This window comes from Girardinichthys multiradiatus, chromosome 22, assembly GCF_021462225.1.
Source record: "Girardinichthys multiradiatus isolate DD_20200921_A chromosome 22, DD_fGirMul_XY1, whole genome shotgun sequence".
Taxonomy (NCBI): domain Eukaryota; kingdom Metazoa; phylum Chordata; class Actinopteri; order Cyprinodontiformes; family Goodeidae; genus Girardinichthys; species Girardinichthys multiradiatus.
Window position 1 is genome coordinate 25751137 of NC_061814.1, and position 24322 is coordinate 25775458.

The window sequence follows — 24322 nt, forward strand, 5'->3', positions numbered from 1 at the left end:
AGGTTGGGCAGTGATACTTGATCAGTGTTATGGCTTCATTCCTAATTATTGCTACAGTTATGAGTAAAACACATTATTAATACAATACTGTATCATTACACAATTAAAAATTTTATGTTTTTGGTTACTCTGGTTACAGCGAAACTCAAGCTGACCTTACAAGAACATTCACATCTTTTGGACTAAGTCCCATTTTCTTTTCTGGTTTTTGCATTAGAGAACATCCAGAGCACCACTTGCGGAAATAACTATTTCTGAGTATTCTTTTGTCACGTCTACACACTACTTACATGTTTCATCTTCCATTTTAACACCACACTGATGGGCATGAAGCTATTTGAAAGAGCTAAATGTATGCAAACCATAGGTTCTGAAACTACATGCAAAAGATCTGCTTCTAAAACAGAATTACTAAACAAATAGCAGTCTGCCTGCATTTAAATTAGATGTTTGTGTTTTCCACAGAAGAGAGAAACACTGAGACCTGATGGAAAAAAATGGGAAAAATACTTCTTTCTGGACTTGATGGAATTATGTGCATTTGCATGTATTCAATGCAATCTGTCCCAAGAATCTGGTGCAGAAGGAAAGTCAATAGCACAGGAAAACAGCTTCAAACAGGTTGCTCTGCTTTATGGGTTCCTACGTGACTTTACTTCATAACTGCCAAAGTTCTCCACTGGACAGCAGTTTTAGTAGGGTCAGGTTAGGTTTTCCTAATGCTACCGGCTGGCAGTTTTATAATTATCATCAACCCATGTTATTCCTGAATTTTGTCTGAATAAAATTTTTTTAAAGTCTCAAAACACACTACATGTGAACTTTTGGATGATGCATCCAATTCAGTTTGTGCAGGTTGAGCCACCATGTAGAGGGGATTTTTTATTTTCTATCATGCACATGTATTACTGAAGAAAGACATCAGGCCCTTACCTTAAATTTCTGTTTGCGGTTATTAAGCTGTATGTACAGGCGGTGAGGTCCATTCCAGTTCCCGTAGACAATGTCAGTCCTGCCGTCACGGTTGAAGTCTGCCAGGGCCACCCCTCTGCCATGCTGCATGGGGTCCTCCACTCCTAAAAATATATATACTGAAAGGTTCTTTCATGGTCTAAAGCCTAGATGCATATCGTTGTTTCAATCTTACACTGCACATGCCCCTTACCAGCCTGCTGCGCCACATCAGTAAATGTTCCATCACCGTTGTTCCTGAACAGGAAGTTGGATCCATACTCATTGTCACAGAAGATATCAGATAGAGTCTGACTAACAATCGGTCCCACCACGACACCTCTCCCACCTATGCAGATGGATACAGTGAGAGAAGGTCCCACAGTAAGATAAAAGAAGGCATCTAGTTAAATGGAGAGAGGAAGTTAAAAAACAAAATTGAGCCGGAAAGGTGAAATACTGTTCCAAACAATGGGAGAGAGGTCAGCTCCATAACAAAAAGGGAATTATAAGAGATCATTAGTGTCTTTTCGGTCCATTGCTTAGAGCTGTATAGGTCTTTTTTTGCTGACACAGACACCAACTCTGATGTCCACAAACACAGGTGAACACAACTACAGGGGAAGCACAAGTTCAAACAAATACAGAAGATCAGTGATGCAGCACACACTGAGATGTTTTGCATTGACCAAAGCCTAGCATTACTTTAAATCACTATAAAGAAAAAAAATAAATAAATAAATTATACTGCACAGTGAATATCATTCCACGATTTTCCAATGACTTCCTATAAAGTGAAGCATCTTGCTACAGCATTTCATCTCAGACCAGCAGAGTTTAATTACGTAGCTGACGGGGCTTTGATTGCCCTTTCTCCGTGCAGAGTCAGTAGTGTGAGCCAGGCCCTGCTCCTGATTTACTGGCCCGCTTCATCAGCCCAGACAAATATCACTTGTCCCCACCAGCAATAAACCACAAAATGCCTCTCCAGAGATATGTAACCATCAGATATACAACTTCACAGGCTGTCCATCTGCTCTGATTAACAGCAGTTTGATGCAAAGCTGTCCAGCAGACATCACTCACAGTAACTCTGAACCAGCTCGCTCTGGACCACTAGATGGATCAAATGATGTCCTTCACGTAAAAAAAAAAAAACGATTCAGAGCTGATGAAGAATCATTCTGCCGCTCTTTAACACAAAGTAATCGCCCATTTTCAAAACTCACTGAAACATCCACATCAAGGACTTTTCAGTGGTTACAATAAATTTTCATTAACACATGATCTCGGTCTTGGTTATAAGGAAACAAATCATAGTTAGGTTGGACCTTTCTGGCATTTACTGCTCTGCTTTTCTATACATCACTGGTCCAAGCTCGAATTGAGTAGCTGAGTTGACGGAGTACTGGCATTCAGTGCTTTAAAATGAAAGACAAGGCAACTAATATAACTTTTAAACTTATTTTTTCCATTTTAAACAAAATGCAACAACAAATCTGTGAAAGAAATATCTATACTAAAGAAAAACTATTCATAAAAACAGATTCGAAAAACAAAATGACTTCACTAAATTAAAGTCAAATGAACACACAGCCTGTGCTAAGAAGCAATTTTCAATGCATGTGGGATTTGATTTAGGTCTTTGAACTAAGCTGGCCATTTAAGAAGGTTGGGTTTGTGTCTGGCAAAGTTGAATTGGCTACATGTTTCAGGTCACCATGCTGTCAAAAGGCCCAGTGAAAGCATACTTTCAGTTTTCTGGCAAAGGCCACCAGATCTGTATTTAAAATATTTTGGTATTTCAAAGACTCCAGAATGCCATGAGCTCAGACAAGGTGCCTATGCTCTTTGGAAGATAAACCATCAAAAATCCTCCGTACTTAACAGTTGGCATACTGTGCTTGTCCAAATACTCATTATGGGCTTCATGCCAGACCTACTGTACATGGAGAATTTGTTATTATGGTGTTCTTGTTATGTATGATGAGTTCTTACCAACTCAATTTTAGTTTGACGTGGATCAACTCCCATTAGGGTTTTGCAAATTCCACACCTTAGTGATGTAGGGACATAAAATAGATCTTTTTCCAAAGATATGCCTTCCAATCATTTTGTTGGCATGAAGCTAGTGTCTATTATGAATACTTAGAGAACTGCAGCAAAGTGTAGCATCTTGGGCTCACTGACTGTAGGCTTCGTATTTTGTTTTTTTTCACCTCCTTTCCAATATTGCTCTTTTGAGTCCTCATCCAGACTTGCTTGTCACAGTACCAATTTTTACAATCTTTACAGTCGCACCAAAGTATTATCAACAGCTATCTCACAGTCTCCATAAGCTCAATACCCACCAATTAGTTTGTTAACTCCTGCTTGTTCTGCAACATTGGAGAGGGCAATAACTCCTTGCGAGAGGTCGCTGGCTGCCTCGTCCATCTCTATTAGAGCGTGAGGTCCCACATTTCCACTGGCATAGTTGGCAATGTAGATGGCATAACGGCCTTTACCCTGCAAAAAAAACAAGTGTAGTTTTCATTGCTTTACATTTTGTTGACATTTAAAAGCACAAGTTGAGACACATTACAGAAACAGTTTGGTCATTTGATGTTTCTAAGAATCGCAAAGGTAATATTTAATGCCTCCACGTACCTCCAACATAGAAGAACTAGATACATCCAAATAAACAAAGTTCCTATAGAAGGCGAAGTGGTTGAAGATCAAAAGGTTAACCATAAAATAACTTTTCTACTTTAACCTGTTACTTAGAAAAGAGAACATTTCCAGTATATCTTTGTCCTGTTTTACTTCTTTGAATTGATATTGTGGTAGTAATTATTTTAACTAAAACCCATTTTCAGTGGAAAAGTTCAGTATGAGTAAAAAACGGCTTAGAGAGTTCAGACCAAAAACAGACCTGGGGCTCAATAGCTTTTTTTCAACCTAATGTTCTTACTATTAAATGATGGCCCTTGCCTCTGTAACATCATCCATTGATTTAATGAGACAGGTTTTTAATTATTTGACTAATACAGTCTTAGTCTTTGAAATCTACATACATTTGGCTCCATAAGGCACACCATGATTGTTCTTTAAAGTGTACTTTGCTTATTTTCTTACAATATTACTTTAAAAGGGCTAATATTAAAAAATCTCTATTGGCAAGAGTGATGAGGACAAACTGCAAAATGAATTTATTACTTCTAGGCTTGACTATTCTAATTCATTGCCAGGACTTAAAAAGAAACCTGTAAAAAGCTTTCAAAATGCCGCAGTTACAGTTCTGATGAGGGTTAAAAAGAAAGTTTTAGCTTTGCTTTTTTTAGTTCCACGTTGAATGCAGAGAATAATTTATATTTATTCTTACATTTAAAGCTCTGGTTATGTTACAGGTTATACTGAAGATTTAATTGCTTGTTACGTTCCCAACAAAGCAGTTTTCTCTTAACCTGCAGCTTTATCTAATCCACCTCATCCCAACCTACAGACAGAGACTAAGAGCTTCCAAACCCAAGGTTCACACTGTTAAGAAGTGGACTGAGGAATCAAAGCAGATGCTACAGGCCTGCTTTGAATGCACAGACTGGGCTGTTTTCTAAACCTCAGCCACTGACCTAAACCAACCAACTGATGTGGTGACATCATACATCAGTTTCTGTGAGGACATGTGTGTGCAGACCAAGACCTTCTGCACCTTTGGGAACAATAAGCCATGGTTTACTCCACACCTCAGGAATCTGCGCAGGGATAAGGAAGAAGCTCACAGCAGTGGAGATTGGGCGCGGTACAGGCAGGCCAGGAACAGACTAACAAAGGACATCAAAGCAACCAAGAGAAGCTACAGTGAGAAGCTGAAGAACAGCCTTTCTACTGGTGACACTTCAGCTGTATGGACTGGTCTGAGAAACCTGACTGCCTATAGGATCCCCTCCACCCATCCTGAACAGAGTCGTCTCCTGGCCAACCGTCTGAATGGCTTCTACTGCAGACATGACAAGAAGCCATTCACACGTCAAATCATCTCCTCCACATCCCATTCAGGAACAAATTCCTCCCATAAAGCAACCAACCCCCCACCATCAGATCCTCTGCCTGCACTAAAGATCTCCGAGGAAGATGTAAACAGGCTTTTTCAGTGCATGAAAACAAAGAAAGCTGGAGGACCTGATAACGTCTCCCCATCATGCCTGAAAGCCTGTGCAAATCAACTCGCTCCGATCTTCACAAGGATCAGAATCAGAATCAGAAAAGCTTTATTGCCAAGTACGTTTTTGGACATACAAGGAATTTGTTTTCAACAAATCACTGGAGAAATGTGAGGTCCCCTCCTGCCTCAAACGATCCACCATCATCCCAGTGCCCAAGAAACCCACCATCGTAGGATTAAATGACTACAGGCCTGTAGCCATGACGTCTGTGATCATGAAATCCTTTGAGCGGCTGGTGTTGAAGCACCTGAAAGACATCACAGGCCCCCTGCTGGACCCCCTGCAATTTGCTTACCGAGGAAACAGGTCAGCAGATGATGCTGTTAACTTAGGTCTACACTTCATCCTGCAACACCTCGACCGCCCAGGGACGTACGCCAGGATCCTGTTTGTAGACTTCAGCTCGGCCTTCAACACCATCATACCAGACATCCTCCACCAGAAGCTCACCCAGCTCAATGTCCCAGCCTCCACCTGTCAGTGGATCAACAGCTTCCTGACGGACCGACAGCAGCAGGTGAGACTGGGGAGCATCTTCTCCCGAACCAGATCAATAAGTACTGGTGCCCCCCAGGGGTGTGTTCTATCCCCACTCCTCTTCTCCCTGTACACAGATGACTGCATCTCATCGGACTTGTCCGTGAAACTCCGGAAGTTTTCAGACGACACCACTGTCATTGGACTGATCCAGGACGGTGATGAGTCTGCATACAGACAGGAGGTGGATCGGCTGGTACACTGGTGTTGTCAGAACTACCTTGAACACAACCCACTCAAGACTGTGGAAATGGTGGTGGACTTTCGGAGAACACCACCCACATACACCCCCTCACCATCCTCAACAACACTGTATCGGCCGTAGACCACTTCAGGTTCTTAGGAACCACCATCTCTGAGGACCTGAGATGGTCTTCACACATAGACACTGTTCGAACGAAGGCCCAGCAGAGACTGTACTTCCTGAGGCAACTCAAGAAGTTCAACCTTCCACAGGAGCTGCTGGTCATCTTCTCCACTGCCATCATTCAGTCTGTCCTGTCTTCATCCATCTCAGTGTGGTTTGGCTCATCCACAAAACAGGACAGGTCCAGACTGCAACAAATAATCAGGACTGCAGAGAGAATAATCAGGGCTGACTTTCCCTCCATCCAGGACTTATACAGGTCTAGGGTCAAGAAAAGAGCTGCTAAAATCTCTGCAGACCCCACACACCCTGCACATAAACTGTTCAGAGTTTTACCTTCAAGCCGCCGCTACAGAGCACTGTTCACTAAAACCAGCCGCCACAGAGACAGTTTCTTCCCCCAGGCTGTTTCTCTGATGAACATTCAATAGAGTACAAAACAACAGCATACAGATGCTGCAAATGCACCTTTTTATTATTATATATGTGTATATTGTATATTGTAAATATGTATATTCTGTAATACAAAAACAAAACCAAAGAGCAAAGTGTACCGGAGTCAAATTCCTTATTTGTATGTACGAACTTGGCAATAAAGCTGATTCTGATTCTTTACTTCTCCTTCAAGAACATCTGAAAGTGAACAGGGGTGCAGAGATTTCTATTATCAACCTCCCCTCCTGTAGAACATCTCATCTTTCAGTAGATGCTCTATGGTTTAGGGCTCTGGAGGACACAACCTTTACACTTCCCACTATCCAAAAAGCCGTTATTTACAGTTATAGCCATTAACTTTGACTTTTCTCTGTGTGTTTCTATCAGTAGAAAGAACACCAGGCCCAGATCTTCTTGCCAAATGAGGTGGCTTTCAGAGTAGGACTCAAATGAGAACAGGCGGGCAGAGGCAGTGTGGTAAGAGAAAAGTGTTTAATAAATAACAAAAAGGAAAACTAACAGCAGGCTGGTGGTAGCAGATGCAAGAGTAGACTTGGACACATGGCCAGGCTTGGCTTGGCAGGAACAAATAGTAAACTCAAGCAAGGAGTAAACAGGACAGAAAGGTGTATAAAGAGCACAGGTGAGACCAAGGAGACTGATGCATGAAGCAGGTAAACCTAACAAAGATGAGGCTGAGAATAGAAACAAAACATGACAGGAACTTATCAAAGTAATGACAATGAAAGCAAAAGATAAATCTAAAAATAATAGAACTAAAATGCACCATAACCAGAACAAGTAAGAACCTCAAGGAATGAACTAAAGCCTCAATTGGAAAACATGGACCATCATGATTAGAGGCAAGACCCAAAACAAAACTCAAATGCTTTCAAATCATGACACTTCTCGCCGCCATATACTGTACTTTCTCAGGTTGAGAAATTTCTTCAAAGTGAACAACTTAAGGCTCAAAGGGCTTCCTTACAGAAAAACCTTTTTACAATTTGGTGTTTAATGATCAAAGAAAACTGTATTATTTTTTTTTTAATGTTTGGTAAATGGCTATAATAGGATAAAATATATGTTTGTTAATTTAGAATGAAACAAACCTTTCCCAATTATTTCTCTCTTTTCCTGTAATATTACGCACCTTTTCCTCATCAAACCTTCTCTGTTCTCCCTTTATCTCCATTCCCCCTGCTCCTTCCTCCTTGTCCCTTCTTTCTTAGCCTGGCACTTCTTGCTCTGCCTCCCTTTGGAGATTAATTTCACACTCCATTATCTGTCAGAGTCCCTGCAGACACAAACTCACAGACGGAACCGCACTAATAGACTATACACTCGATTTAAATGAGCTTTCCCACCAGGCCTAACGTGTTTCCATCAATACGAACACATGCATGTATGGAAGACCACACAAATAAACGCCATCTGACCATTTTTGCTCACCCTATGCTGTATTCTTACATGGAGAGGAAGGTAAACAAGCCAGGTTGATGTAAATTCCACTGAACAGTGCACTATATGAGTGGTTTCACAGAAAAACACACATGCAGGAAAAACGAAAACCATTAAATGTAATAAAAGACCCGAAGGCCACTGGTTGTTACTTAACAAAGTTAAAAGTCAATGATTTTTCAATAAATCTTTACCCTAGGCTAATTCCTGTCACTGAGACTGGCAGTCCGGATAGTATGATACGCATTCCAGCATTCCTGTGTATTTATCACCAAAACCATTAAAAAAAAAAAAAGCATGAATGACTTACTATGTGTAATGTCATTATTATTTTTTTTTTTTAATCAACAGAAACCTTTAATCATGCTTCTCAAAATGTGTCATCGCTGTAAGATACATCTGTTGTTTGAGCTTGTAAAGGACACTTATTTTCTCTAGGTCCTGTTCAAAGTGTACCGATCCATCAGCTCAACGAGAGACGCCTCAATATGTCAGTCTCATCAGTTCGTTTAGCAATAATAATGGGGCGTCAGCTTCAAGGAGATCTGGGGAGACGGGATGGCCCAATGACAGATGCACCTCCTTTGCCACAAGATAACATTTGATTTATGCGTAAACACGATCCAACACATTAACTACCCAGCTGAGAATGCAACCCATTTTGGCTTCTCTTTGCAGTTGCTCCAAACATGTTCCAATGAAACATGCTCAGTAAAAAGTGAACGGTCGGATCAGGTCGAACTTGCATGCAAGAGCGCGCATCAGGGCTTTGGCTTCTTCTAAATGAAGTATGCCATTAAAGAAGATATCTTTCCAATCTGCTTGGCACCTGCACCTCCTATCAGTGCTCAGTGAGATGGGACTGTTAAAAAAAAAAAAAACTATTGTAATCCCTGCTGTCCTCTTTCGCCTATTACTATCTTTATCCCATCCTCTTATTAGAAGGGAGAACTGTGTGTTTGTGTGAGAGATAAGAGACAAAGACAGAGCATGTCAGTCAGAGGAGGGCAAAAAAATGTAAGTGAGAAAAGGATAAAAACAAAAGAAATGAGAGGAAGGAGGAAACAGCTACAGGCAGAAAGCAGAAGCGTGCAGTCATCACTCCCTCCCTCTCTTTGTAGGATGCGTTCTGTAAAACAAACGAGCCTTTGCTTCTGTAATTACACTGGTGCGATGGACAGAGAGAAAATAGCGCACCATTCGCCCAAATGAACTGTCAGAGCACATGCTGAGCAGGGCGGCGTAGGCAGGGCATGACTTATCACTGGTAAACAAACAGAAGCAACCGTGCATGTACGCAGTGGGAGTGGATGTGTGTGCGGAGCAGACTTCATATTGTACTCTACTCTGTAAGTCTGTGTGAAGTACCTTTCTGTCCACGCAGGCCACAGAGCGCCCGGCCATGGGGTTGGCCACATCCCGGTGCTCGTTTATATCGTCGTTCAGCAGGTCCTCGAAGCGTCCGTTGCGAAACTTGAACAGCTTGTCAGAATACGTTGCCCGTCCTTTATGCAGAAATGAGAGGTTAAAAAGATGGTAAGATCATCTGAAGCAAAGAGGGGTTTATAAAGCATGATTAATTCAGGTGATGGAAAAGGGAATATAGAGTTGCTGTGGAAGAAACGTGAGCATGGAGTTTTCAGAAAAATGACAGCAGAGAGGTGCTGCAGTGTTAGAAGGGTGCTCACTGCAGCTCTCTCTATGATTTATAGCCGCACAAAGCCTATCTGTTATCTGATGAAGACTGAGACAAGATAAGCTCTGTTACTGCTTACAGATTCTCCTGGTTGAGATACAGTGTGCAGACTGTATGTCTTTGTTATAGCTTCTACTGTACCAGAGAAGGCATTGTTGGTGTTAAGGACATAAATCTCCTCCCGTCCATCTCCATCTATGTCACACGCTGTCACTCCTATGGCATTGCCTTGACGGTCCCTGAGGGCGTAGAATGGGGAACTTGGATCGTCAATGGCGATGTTGACAAGACCTTTCCTCTGTTTATTGTACTTCAGCACCAGGTTTGGACCATTGTATCTGTGAAAACAAAGCATTTTTAAGCGAACTATTGATACGGACATTTTTTTAATCTAAGGGTGTATTCACACCAGGAAAGTCCTTTAGTCCACTTCTTTGGTCCAGACCAAAGCGGACTTCATTTTTTTGTTTGGTGCCGTTTGCTTTCACATTGTACTTTTTCCCACGTGTGTGATGATCATTTCTCCCATTGGACAGAAATGACGGGGGCGGGACACAGCACAGACCCGGAAATTGTAGAAGTGCTGCGTGCAGCAACTCTGTTCTGCATATTTGTGCCGTAATTACAGCTGCAATCAATATTGTGAGAGTCAAGAGCAGCTCATTCAACACAGATTTTGCGAAGTTGTATTTATAATTTTGGAACGGCATCGGAGAATGCATGTGCCCTGTCCCACAACATGCCAGTAGAGTTGCTAAGCAACATACAGCTTATCAGGTATGATTTCAGTACAACGTACACCTTTGCTACCGGTTACGGTGGCTTGTTAAGTCCAAAGAGAGGCACGTTTTTTGTATTTGGTTCAGATCGGGACAGGTTCGTATTCAGACCATAAGCGAACCACACCAGAGTCCGTTTGGAAGTGGACCGAAACCACCTCAAGAAAATGTGTGTTCACACCTGCACAAAAGGTCCAGACCAACGGGTGAAACGAACTCTGGACTGTTTAAAGCAGACCAAAAGTGGCAGGTGTGAATACACTCACACACTTAGATTGGACGTTTGTGAAAATCATTGGATGCTCAACTAAATAATCCCTGTAGGCCACAGTTTATACATACAGTTTTACACAATGTTACCTCAAAGACACATAACTAAATTTAAAACAAATCAGGGTTAAAAATACTTCTAGTAATGGAGACTGGAGACATTTCGCTGCATCAGGTCATATTCAGTTGCACAGTCAAATTGTAAAGTAGATGCAATATATCTGCTACTTAAACATTTTATTCTCTTCAGCTTCACTGTGTTCTATTTTGTAATCACACAGGTTTAATGCCTTAAAAAAAGTGTCCATTGCAATAAATGTACTTATTTATTTCTCCTAAATTTGACATTATAGGTTAAAGAACCCACTGACCTGCCCAACCAAATTGTCGATTATTTTGAACCTGAAGGGTTGCCGATGCAAAATTACGCTTCCATCTGCAAGGCAAACACTGATGGAATGTATTGAAGAAAACCGTCTGAACAATAACCGTTAAATTTGAAAAAAGCTCTGCTTATTTTCAAAATGTGGTAATTGTCAGCCAATTTAAAAGGCCGTTTAGTCAAATCAATAAAATATTAGTTCACATTTGTTGATCCCTGTGTTTATAAATGTTCAATAAGTAAAATAAAAATAATGCAAAAACAAATAATCAGATTAATGGAGACCCTTACTCCTTTGGGGGTTAAAAACCCCTTTTAGCTCTGGAAACTGTGTGGTCCAGAGCTACAATAAAAGTCTATATTAGGTGCTCACACAAAGGCACAGCTGACTAGCTTGTAGAAAAACAATTTAAAATAGAACTGAAGGAACATTAGCTGGTAAATTAAAGTGACTTGCTAAACAAGCGTGCATCCGCAGTAACTGGGTAACACTGTTTTAGATTGATGTCAGCCATGTGTTTCTATATTTCATCAAGATCAGCATAATGAATAATCTGATATATCCGCTGTGTACCAGCTTGTTTCATCGTTCTAAGACATTTGGTTTTCTTAAAATTACAGTTTTGGGGGAACAATAACAGATTTGAGCATACTTTACTCTAATCAACATAATTTTTCCACTAATAGTTCTGTTTTGTGAGGGTACTTTTACTTTCAAACTTCAAAATAAATATAGTTAGTTTTGGAAAAGTATAGTTTTGGCATTTCTAATTTGTGGTATATTTCTTTGAAACAATAAACAAATGAATAACTGAATAAATACATGGATATTTCTTTGGCGACTAAAATAAAAGTTTTTTGAAATAAACACTTGTTACATCCCATCAGACTGGGCAGTTAAATCACATTTAGAAACTTACAAAAGTAATAAACCAGCTTGGTAATTTCTAATCCAATCTGTTGTTCAGAAGAGAAATTCAGTTAAAGTTTGCCTCAAAATGAGCATGGACAACAACAAAGAAACTAACCTGAAAATCTAACACTTAAAATAAAGATTTCATGCACAACTAAAGCCTTAACAGTGTAAGAAGTTGATAAACTCTTCAAAAATAACAGTCTGGAATCGTTGTTTCATCATTTCTGGCATCAGTCATGTGTAAGATATTTAGGTTCCAGATATTCCTTGTAGATTTATGGGATTAAAATGCCTAAAGTGATCATTGTTATGATTACTGAAGGTCAGAAACACAGGTGTAATATAAAGGATACAGAAGCTATTCAAGCAAAGATTCTCCTAATGGCAAATTAAATGACATCCTCTATAGGGCTGTGGGATGATCCTATTCCTGGGTTACCTGCTGAATAGGTTGTTTTGGCTAAATTACATTTGGTAAGCACACTCATTTGGGCTCATCTATATTCTGTTAAGCAATGAGAAACTCATTGCTGCTTCATTGGATAGCGGGAGGCTTGCAAAACTATTTCCATCAGTGGCATTCTATTCAATCACATCCATTTTCATCAGTTGAGCGAGCTTCAGGGCACCTTAATGCCCCCTCCCCTAGGTTTTCACCTTTGCTTTAAAGGTTTACCTCTGGGAAGTGACAATGGATTTCTGTTTTAGTCTTTAGAATTGGATAGGATTCTAAATGGTTATTGTTTTTAAGTATCTATGGGTCATTTAAAACACAATAGGAAGGTCAAAAGGCAATAAATTAGAGTGAAACACTCCTCTCACCCAGCTACAAATATCTCCAGGTCTCCGTCCCCATCCACGTCAGTGACTGCCATGCCATAGTTGAGCTGGCTGGGGTTATTTTCATAGTCCGGACGTAGAGTGGTCTTGGTTACAGCAGAGAACATGGGCTCTGATCGCTGAGCAGAGGAGTGTGCAGGCAGGAAGAAAAGCAGGCACAGCAACATCTTCACCTGATGAGTAAAACATGCCATTTGCCCCTGTAAGAACTGGATTTATCTTGCAAAATGCATTGGTTGTGCTGTTTTCATACAGAAAAACACATAGCTCACTCAGTGTTTTTACCTGCTCACACATTTGTTTCTTTGTTGGAAATACAAAGTTTACAAAGCCATTGTAACCTAAGTTCTCTGCTATGTTAAGACATAAAGAAGACGGTCAACCTCTGATCAGCAGCGTTCTGCAGGTTTTAGGTCTGAACAACCCATCACATGGAGCAAACATTCTGGTGAGCAAAGAGGAAACCAATATAACCTGATACAACAGGCATAAGGTGCTGCTCACCAAGACTTGTGTTTATCTTTGAGTGGGGATGAAAGGTACGGATTGAATAAAGTTTGGTGTGTGAAGAGAATTCAGGCAGAGGTTTTTACAAAAATAAAGAAGGAAAATATTACTGAGAAAGAAAAAAGAAAGGTCACCTTCTCACAGCCAAAATAAAACTTTAAACAGACACTTAAAGGCGTTTACAAGCGGACGATTCGATTTTCTCTTCTTATGGATTTATGATCGCATCCCTTGTCATTTCCTCTGTGACACCAATGAACCGCTCCCTTCTCTGCTTCCTTAGTGCTGCATATTCTTTCCTTCAGCTCTGAGTGTTCCAGTGATGTATGACTCTTTAACGTCTCCTTCAACAATTCAATTTGAGATAAAACTATTGCGCCCGTTTGCGTAATGCTCTGCAGTGAGACGAAGAGGAACCTCAGCTGACACCTGCAGAAATACAGCTGGGGCCCGTTGCTAATTTGCAGGCAGGCTGTGCGGCGATAATGCACACCGGTTATCTGGCAGAAATGTAGACAGTGGCTGTTAGCAGGAAGGGTTAATTAAAAGCAGTTTCTTCCCATTAGAGATGGGTGAGATGACAAATGAGCTGGCTAGTTCAGGACTTCAGGAAGCGGTTTTGCAGGATGAGAAATTCAATCCAATGTCAGGAAGAGGAGGTAACATATACATTACCAAGAGTAAAGACCCTTGAGAAGTAAAAAAAGGATCAATGAAAAAAAGTGGAATTGTACTGGAGACTAAATGACATCTACAAGATTTTTTTCCATGTAAATCTTTAGTGTTGCAAAAAGGATCCACAGCGCCCCCTAAAATACTTTAGGTTACTTTAAATTTATTTGTCATCACAGTCCACTCCTTATCACATCTCTATGATAACCTGCTGACATCACTGTAGCCCTGCGCACTAAAAACAATAGGAGTATGGTGTACATTTCAGGACATCTTCGGGTCTCAGGAAAATATTCTCAGACATCAAATCAAATGGCATCTGACATCAGACTAAAGGGTCTCAGAAAAAAGTCAGCAGAAAAAAAAAGGTCTTGTAAAAAAAGGCATCAGACAAAAAAGTCTGACACTTGTGACTCAGAGAGAAAAACCTGCTGAAGGTGACACAAATACGTCATCAACACGTGACAGTGGCAGAACATGAGGTTAATGATGTCACCAAAACTCAGTTCAGGCTCGTAACACCACGGTGAGTTTAAGTTGCTCTCCCTTTTCTCTGTACCTTTGCTGCAGTTGTGTTAAATTAAGTTGCGTTCAACTCGATGACGCTATTACGTTGATGATGCATTAGTGTTATATTAGGTTGCGTTCAACGATGACGCAGATACGTTGATGATGTAATTGTGCCAACTGCCGCAGGTTTTTCTCTCTGACGCACAAGTGCCTGACATTTTTTCTGTGTCCTTTTAGTCAGAAGTCTGAAGCCGTTTGATCTGATGTCAAAGAATGTTTTCTAGGGGTGAAAAAATTAATCAGATTTATCGATTATTGAAATAATAATCAACTAATTTAGTAATGAAGTAATTGTTAACTGGAGTATACAGACTCTAAAACATACTATTTGCTCAGCAAACTCAGCAAAAAAAATATTCATTTTGCATTTAATATGAAAAATATTTTTTGTCTGTAAATATGCTCTATCCATAACTCCTCAAATGGCATAGTTTCAGCTTTAAACGATGCAAATTCTGTAAAAAACAAAATATGCACGTTTCGCTATCCGATTAATAATCAATTATTAAAAAAATATTCGACAGATTAATTGATTAGCAAAATAATCGTTAGTTGCAGCCCTAATGTTTTCCTGAGACCTGAGGATGTCATAAAATCCACACCGTAGAAGTGACATAATTTTCTGCCGTACGTTTTACTTTGACAACTCAATTTTATCAGCCTCAAACTTTATTCGATGATGTTTAAAAAGTTGATGTTTCCTAATTTGAATCTTACAAGACATTGTCTAAAGTAAATTCTATTCCATCTTTTGACACCAGGAATTAGCACAACTTTCATAAGCAACGATTGTTTTAAAAAAAAATTGAGCTGCCTCATAACAGACCTTGACTGAAAGTAATTTTCAAGGCTCTTGAACAGTGTCACCTACTCCCTATGTGGCACAAGGAAGGACTGCGAGTCAGGGTGTGAACAAATCAAGGTGGCGGTGCTCAAAACCCTTGAACACAACACAGGCCAGATAACCACCAAAGTGTGAGGGCCTGTGTCGTGACTGAAGACCTTATTTCAGCACTGGTATTTATAACAAAGATCAAAGAGGGTATTATGGGTGCTTCATTGGCTTGCATATACAAGCTGAATGTGTGCTAAACTGGTACTCAAGTGTGATTTCAGTACAAGATATAATAGAGATTTGTCTTTCATTGTTCTTGTGCACCAGATAAATGATGGATGTTCTTCTCAGAACCTGGCAGATGATTGACAGAACTTCTGAGACTGCTTGTTTGAGCCAAAATGGAAAAAGGGCTTTATTCCCATGGTGCAATTTTAGTGAAGTATCTGCCTGAAAGCTGTGTTAGACCCTCTATAATTCAGATTTAAAGAATGGTGGCTGGGACCACTGGGGACTTTTGGATTTGATTAAGCCATGAGGTACTACATTATCCAGTCAAGGGCATAGAGTCACTTTGCTCAATATTCACTGCAGTAAAGGCCCACTCAAGTGAAGTTGTGATGGATCCACAAAGCATTTCATGTACTCGTTGAGGTTTTATGGTGGGATATCTGCAGAGTCAACAATAATAATGGGAAGCAAAACATTTGTTCCAAACCAAACACTGTATGATAGCGCTGGGGGAAAAAAACATTGCCGTTTGAAGCCGAGTGATGTTTATCCATTAGATTATAAATACGAGCGCTAAGAGGCCATTACCACAGTGTGCAACATCAGCATGTGCTTTCTGGAGCGCTCCTGCCCAGCTCTGATCCTGATAACACTGCGACAAAAGAGCCAGCAACATCTTCAAACACACACTTCCAGACGCTACTACCCTATGAAGGACAATCCTCACTGCAGAATACACACACTCACACACAGTACTCCACCAAAGCAGAGATTTGCTCTTATTTTAACAGAAAACTCTGTATTATTATTACGTTTGGCTGTAATTTATCACAGTGAGAAGAGGATGAAACTTCTCAAACTTCCCATTGAATTAAAAGGCACAAAGTACACTGCCTTAAGATCATCTTTTCCTAAAATTCCTTATGGCATTTGCTGTTATTGAATGAGTTTAGAGGTTTGCAGAATCAGATAACTATCTATCTATAGATTAAAAACATATAATTCATCGTTTATGTATCAAATAAATGTTTTTTCATTGATTTAAAAATGAGAAAAAGCAAAACAAAACTCACAAAAGATACATCACTGCTGCAATCATTATTCTGTCTGTCTCTCTATCAAAAATGCAGAATTTCTACTTCTATATAAATATAAAAACAAGAAATAACCAGAGAAAGTAAAAGCATACGAATCTTCCTAAAATAAAACTGTTGCAACCATTATTCTTCTGTCATATTTACTTTTTGCCCATCAGCATTTTAAAAGTGAGCCACTTTGTGTGCAGTACCTCAGTCGACTCCATTACCACCACTGCAGGTGGTTAATTAAAATATGTGCACAAAGCAAACGTCTTAATCAAGGTTAAGTGTTTGCTTTGAGAAGAGACGTGGGGGAAAAAAGCAGAAAAAGTTGCGGACAAATAAAAAAAAAAGAAACTTTTCTATTGGCTCTTTCTCTGCAGCACATCCCAGCGGAGCGCTGCTTGTTTCTTAAGCCGAAGTAAGACAGACAAACTCAGGTACTCACAGATGCAGAGAGGCGCTCCGAAAACTCCCAACAAATCCTGCAGCGATTGACAGCCAGACGACAACTGGGAGAAACGCAAACCCAGAGTATAAAACTCGGCTAATTTGTGCTGTTCATACCGCGCAAATCAAAAGCGTTATTCCCACACATACACACACAACTTCCCACGAAAAATTGCTTTATGAAATCACTGGTGTGAGAATTTGGCCAATAGGCTAGCAGCTTGCAGAATATGTAAAGAGACAGCCAATGACGGAGCTGGAAAGGCAAGTGGTGGGCGTGTCCTCAGGTGTTCCTTGCAGCCTGAGCTGGGGCGCAGCTGGGATGGAGAGATGCGGACTCGGAGTTCAGCCTGTTCACTCTCGGTGCTTCAGATCCTGCTCCATGTGCTTATAGGCGAAAAGCTGTTAGGTGTCCCGGGATGGCAACTACCCTTTGTTTTTTTGATTTTGATATGTAGCTACAAACTAGATTGGATCAACGAAGTTTCATAAACTCCAAATCCTGGCGTTTATAATTTATGATTGTTAAGATTATCGATTGAAAGCTCACACTGTGACAGATCTGTGCAAAAGTACTTAAGTCCCTTGAACTGTTTTACATTTGGATAGGTTACAACCCCAAATACCAGTGCATTTCGTTGAGATTTTACTTGATGGTAAACTAGTGTATGTTTGTGAAGTGGAAGGAAGATGATATTTTAAACGCTTTACAAATAAATTCTAAGCATGTCGAGCAGATAAATTTAGTCCCCCTCCGTGTGTACTTCAATCTCAGTATAAATCCAGCAGTCCAGTGAAAACCTTAGATAACATAAGTGATCAAACAGCCTCATGAAGACCAAGGAACACAGCAGACAGGTTTGGCATAAAGCTATGGAAAAGTTTATATTAGGATCCTGAGGTTTTGAATATCTCAAACAGCACAGTTCAATCCATCATCTGAAAAGGTAAATAGACTGGTACAACTGCAACCTTAATAAGACACAACTATGAACCTAAACTGACAGGCCTGGGAAAAAGAGCATGGTAACTTGGTAACTGAGTGGTTTCAGAATACCAAAGAATCCGTGACATGACTTGAAAAATGCTTTTCAGACTCTCTCAGCCAGTCTGACTGAGTTTAAGCGGTTTTGCAAAGAAAAAAGGCAAATGTTTCAGTCTCTACATGTACAAAGGTGATAGCTAAATCTACAGAGGTGTTAGAGGTTCTGCCATTTTTGCACATTTAACCCAAAATACTTGCAGCCTTAACAGCAGCAAAAGGTGGTTCTAAGACGTGTTGACACAGGACCTGAAAACAAATGCACACCACCAGTTTGTGATCTTTATTTGTAAAAAATAAAAAGAAAACCCTGCCTTATTCCCTTTCTCTTACAATTCTCTGTTCGCTAAACTTGAGAATAATTTAATTATGTGTTTTAAAACCTAACAAGAATAGATTTTCATTAGTGCATTAATGCAAAATGTTTTTTTTCATTTGTAAATAACCAAATCTAAATATTGACTAAAACTGCATTTCTGTTTGCTGTAGCAGTCTAACTGAAGCGAAGGAAAGCAATTAAAGCAACTAAATGCTTACTGAAGAAGAAAACAGTGAGTCCTCAAAAAGCCTTTTTATTATTTTGTAAAGGGAGACAGCTGTTGTAGCTATGTTGTATATAAGAATGAATAAAACAAAAGCCTCCCATTTACATAAAGGATATTAAAAACATCAACAGCAATAATATTCAGACATGAACTGACTCTCTCTCAGGATAATGAGTGAAACGTTAGTGTTCTCCCTCATAATAGAAGTGAGTGTGTGTGAGAGGAGTTTGCAAGTTTACAGCTGTCAGATGTATAATTCTTATGTCATGCCCCGGTGAGTTCTGTCTTATGGAGAACCCCAATAAAAAGAGTTGTGTGTGTGGTTGCGTACAGCCATGGTGAAATGAGATGTTCACATCCCAAGGACGTCTCCCACCATAATTTAAACTCACTGGTGCCAGAAGACTTCAAAACTGAAAGTGCTGAAGTCATAAAACGGTGCACTCCCGTCTTTAATGTTATTGTCTGTGATGTGCCAACGTTAAGCTGCAGGCAGCTGGCTCTGACACCAACAATGCAAATAAAAGGAGTCGAGTACAGGATGCATTAAGCTTCTCCCTTCTATGATTTTTGATTATAAACTCCAGGCAATACAATCGAGTAAAAGACCTACAGCAAACACATTTTATTTCAGTTGCTCCTTTTATGTAATTTACATGATTTGTAATGTGGGAGGTTAAAGAAAGAGACAATTCTCTAGGTGGACATCACTCTGCAGTGCATGATACATTCAGCTATTTACATCCTGATCTACAGTCTCTTACACTGAAGACTGGGGTTTATTTATGAGGAGCGGGCCGATAATCAGTCAGCGCTCAGCTGAAGCCAGTGACAGTGTGCAGTATGACTTTGAGCCAGAAAGTGAATTGTATTTCTCTCCCTGGGGCACACTGGGGTGCACCTATAGGACACCATGTTGTAGTGGCTTGGTAACTCTTCTGTCATGTACACAGTCTTCACCACCTCACCCCAGCTCACCGTGACTTGTTTTCAATGTCGTCTCCCCCTCCTTCTTAGACACACCACTTCTGTGAGTAACTTTGACAAGGTTGGAGAGCTCAAGGGAAGAGATTGGGAGAGGAAAGGCTCTTACAACATATAAAGAAATGCCTTTTTTTCTTAAACAACTGTTGATTGATGTATAGAGTTAAAGAGCTGTGGTGAATCAATCTCAGAGAACTGGAGAACCATTCTCTCATATCATTTAGCTTTAGTAATGGTCCCAAAGCTGCTTCCCTTCATCTAGGCCTACCTGATATTTATTCATCTGGTTAATGGGCCTGTTGGCTTTGTTTAAAAAAACTTTAATGAGTGAATTCAAGGTACATACAACAAATTAACTGTGATGTAGAGGTAGTAAACATCACCAAATAGAAAGAAAAAAACATTCAAGCACACTGAGACAAAAATTACTCAAAAGAGAAGAAAAATAAAAAAGAAATAGCCATATTGGATTTTAAAGTCATTGCTGGTGAGAAACCTCAGACTTTCTCGTTTAAAATTACAACTGCAGAGGAACTGTTCTGTAAATCAGGATGAGGGATTGCTGCAAAGTCAGTGACTTGGTGCAATCTGTTGGACTTCTTTAGATAGAATGTTAGCATTATAAACTGAACACATTGTACTATAACTAGGATCGAATGGGGATTTGTGCAATTAAATCTTAAACTGTCTACACTATATCATTGCATTAAGTTGATGTTATAATTCTGTATATAATCTGGAACTGTTTTCCTTGTTAAGGGCCTTGAGATATTTTTTTGTTAATTGATTCTAAAGAAATAAACTGAATTGAATTTCTATACAAGATAATGGGTTGGGTGGTGCCTAACTTCTGTGGACTATGGGCAAGAGGCATTGTACACACTGAACAGACTGTAAGTCTATTACAGGATCTAGAAGAGAAAAATCCATTCACATATTCACTCATGCTTGTTTAGAATAGTCAGTTTCTTTGTAACTCAAGACTATAAACTCCAGACAGCTGTGAACCCTGGGCCTTTGTGCTGCAGGGCAACAGTCCTAACAACTGTACCACCATGCAGCCAATGAACATGTGAGTTACATCTTCTGTCTAAATCAACATTGATAATAATGATACTGAAATCCCATCCACGGTCTTCTTGCTTGATTGATTGTTGAATCTCTCATTGCAATTAGTTCAAGAAGTTGTATGAAAGAGCATTTGCCCAGGCACAGTACCTTGAAAAAGTAATATCTCTTGAACTCTTTTACATTTAAGGATGCTAAAACCCCACCCATGTATTTTATTGGGGTTGTATGTTATAGGCTAACACAAAATAGAGCATAACTGTGAAGGTGAAGAAAAATAATTAAAGGTTTTCAAACTTTCTTACAAAAAATGGGAAACATACATGAACTGCAATTTTCAAATATTTCCACAAATCTCCAGTTGATTTAAACTAGACCATCAAACCATTGCAGCTTTGGCTGTGTATTAAGGATTGTTATCCTGCTGAACAGCATATCTCTGCTCTAAAAAAATATTTTTTCTGTATTTAGCCCCATCTATCCACTCACCAACTATAACCAGCTTTCCTGCCCCTGCTGAAGATGAGCCCCACAGTTTGATGCTGCCCACTGTTTTGCCATTCTTTAGGTGATGAATTTGTATGAAACACTTCCAGTTGCAGCGACCCTGGTATAGAAATCGTTCCAAAAAACAGCAATAACAAAAAACAAATAGAACTGAAATAATTCATACTACCGTACTCATTTTAACACATTTCTTTAATTTGTGGAAGCATCTCCTTAAAGGCATGTGTAAGATATAGAGAACTTCAGTAAAACCCTCTTGTGAAATGTGAAACCTTCTGTGTTGTTCTTATTATTTCTGGTTTATAAAAGTGTTTTATATACCATTTTTGCTTTGCAGTAATGGACACCCATGTAAACCTAACAAAACCTGAAACCTTCTTCCAAAGTGGAGTGAATAGTGTTATGGTGGGCCAATCTTATGTATATTACCTGTACACAGTTCTAACCAGACATTTACGTAAACTAGATAAAAGATAAATAATATTTTCTTTCACTCTCTGACATTCAGTGTACTTGAACATTTTCTGTTTTTTAATTTGGTAAATGGGAGAGTAATAAGAGAATTTAGAAATGTTCATACAGAAAGATTGTAATTACTTTAAACTATTTTGGAAAGTTCAGATGATGATTGTGTCAAGTAATTACAACCAATGGGAATGTCCAGCCGTCATACAGTTTAAGAAGAACACGAGTTCTGTGTCCCAGAGTTAAACATGTTTTGGTGCGAAACATAATCCCCAAAATAAAAGCAAAAGGCCTTGTGAAGATGCTGGCTAAAACTGGTAAGATAGTGTCATTGTTCCCCATGAAACGAGTCGAGTCCTGTACCAACATAGGCTGAAAAGCCACTCAGAGAGGAAGATGCCATTACTCCCAAAGCAAAATGTCTGATTACAAATTGAAGTTACTGTTTAAAATATCAGTAACATGTCCTGGGATCTGATAAAACTATAATTCACAAGTTTAGTCATAATGAAAACCTACATATGAAAGAAAAATAGAAGAAGTTTGCATGCCTGAAAACACCATCTTAATTGTGAAGTATGGGCTGGCTTCAAACTAGGTAGCATGATAAGAAAAGAATATTATGTGGAAACATTGAAGCAACATATCCTGACGTTTTAAAGGCAATTCTGCCAAATACTAACAAGGAAATGTATGTAAACGTATGATTTTTTGTAAAAACTGTCTCTGCCATTATGCTGGCATTTAGTAATCAGATCAAATCTGAAATAATGGCATGTGCCTTTTTAAAAAGTGTACATAAATTTCTGGTTTCAACTGTATGTCCCCACAGTATTATTAATTCGTACAAACTGACATACACAAATGGGACTCTTTAACAGAGTCCCATTTACAGTCTTTTAATTAAAATAACATTCTTTTTGTAACAACATTTTAGAATGTATGCATATTGAGTTGGTTAGTGTAATAGCCTGTCATGTACTATGCTACAGAAAACTAAACTAGGTTCTTTTTATAATTATCTCTTTTTCTTCCCTTGGAGACACTCAGTTTTTGTGGATGAGCAGTTTGCCCCTTGTTTTCTACTTTCTCACTGTATTTTTTTATTCTTTGTTTCATCTTGTGCTGAACGTGAAATGGTTTGATTTTCTGTGTGGATGGACTCACACTCATTCTGTGCTTTACTTAAACCTCCAGAGCATGAGTGCATGTGTTACTTTATGTATTGGTGCCACTGCACTTGTGTCTTTCCACTGCTCTTTTCCACAAAGTCACACATCCAGGTGCACTCTTACACACACACACTGGGCTATAGGTTTCGCTAGGGACCTTCATAGATCAGCCTCCCTTGACAGTTCTCTTAAATGTCCTTGGCAGCCCCCCAATGCTGAGCCCTCGTTCCCTCTCCTTTTCTTCTTCCATCGAGCCTCTGATGGATGCTGCCATATTTTTCTGCCTCTCTCCTCGAGAGCGCACCCATGACCATCAGGCCTTGTAATGCAAAGCACAGTCTGTATATACTGTATCCCATTAAGTGCTACTTTGTGAATGAACCTGTTTTTCCTCACTCGGTTCACCTCAAACAATGACAAACACGACATGTAGACAAGGGTTACCTGAGTTCTCATTGCTAACACTGAGTTTAAATGTTTGTCAGTCAGTCATTTTCTATACCTCTTCTTCCATAGTGGGTCGCAGGGAAGCTGGTGTCTATCTCCAGCAGTCTGTGAGCAGGAGGCGGGGTACACCCTGGACAGGTCGCCAGTCCATTGCAGGGCAACACACAAACAACCATACACACACTCATTCACACACCTAAGGGCAATTTAGAGAGACCAGTTAACCTAACAGGCATGTCTTTGGACTGTGGGAGGAAGCCAGAGTACCCGGAGAGAACCCACTCATGCACGGGGAGAACATGCAAACTCCATGCAGAAAGACCCCCGGCTGGGAGTCAAACTCAGGACCTCATTGATGCAAGGCAACAGTGCTACCAACTGCGCCACCATGCAGCCCTAAATGTTTGTAATTACTTACATTTAAAGCTAGATATTTTCAAACTCCATGAAATAATTACCAAATTATATATATTTACTAAATGCCAGAATAATGAGAGAGAATGTTTTAGATACTTTTTTTTAAGCTATGTTTAAATTTTGAAGTTACACACATTTATTCCAGTTGTATTTGTTTGAACTGCGTTTTGAACTGTTTGGCCTGTATCAGACATTTTGGGCATCCTCCCAAAAGCTTCTCACAATAGTTTGCTGGAATTTTGGCTCAGTCATGTTTGCAGGTCATCTTGCTCAAACAGACCCTCTCCACTCTGTCCACAAATTCTTTAAGGGACTAATATCAGGGCTTGTTAATTGCCACTCTGAAACATTGACTCTGTTGTTATTAATCCACTTTGCAGATAATTTTGCAATATTTATGGTAATTGTCCAACTGGAATACCCATTTGTGCCCTAGTTTGGCATTCCTTGCTGATGTCTTGATTGTGTTGCTTCAATATTTATACAATGTTG

At 39.6% G+C, this 24322-nt stretch overlaps 2 protein-coding genes across 4 annotated transcripts in view; one reads left to right on the forward strand and one right to left on the reverse strand.

Annotated features, from left to right (window-relative positions):
• The window catches only part of crtac1b (cartilage acidic protein 1b), a 35368-nt gene extending 17993 nt beyond the window's left edge, over positions 1-17375 (reverse strand). For all 3 annotated transcript variants that reach the window (XM_047351056.1, XM_047351055.1, XM_047351054.1), the window contains exons 1-7: positions 17182-17375; positions 12822-13012; positions 9794-9990; positions 9325-9461; positions 3303-3459; positions 1166-1300; positions 934-1076 (exon numbers count right to left, since the gene is read on the reverse strand). In XM_047351056.1, the coding sequence (XP_047207012.1) occupies positions 934-1076; positions 1166-1300; positions 3303-3459; positions 9325-9461; positions 9794-9990; positions 12822-13006 (954 nt within the window). In that variant the 5' untranslated portion in view covers positions 13007-13012; positions 17182-17375. The remainder of the gene's footprint in view (positions 1-933; positions 1077-1165; positions 1301-3302; positions 3460-9324; positions 9462-9793; positions 9991-12821; positions 13013-17181) is intronic.
• golga7bb (golgin A7 family, member Bb) overlaps positions 1-24322 on the forward strand; it is a 92255-nt gene that overhangs the window by 48717 nt on the left and 19216 nt on the right. The window lies entirely within an intron of this gene.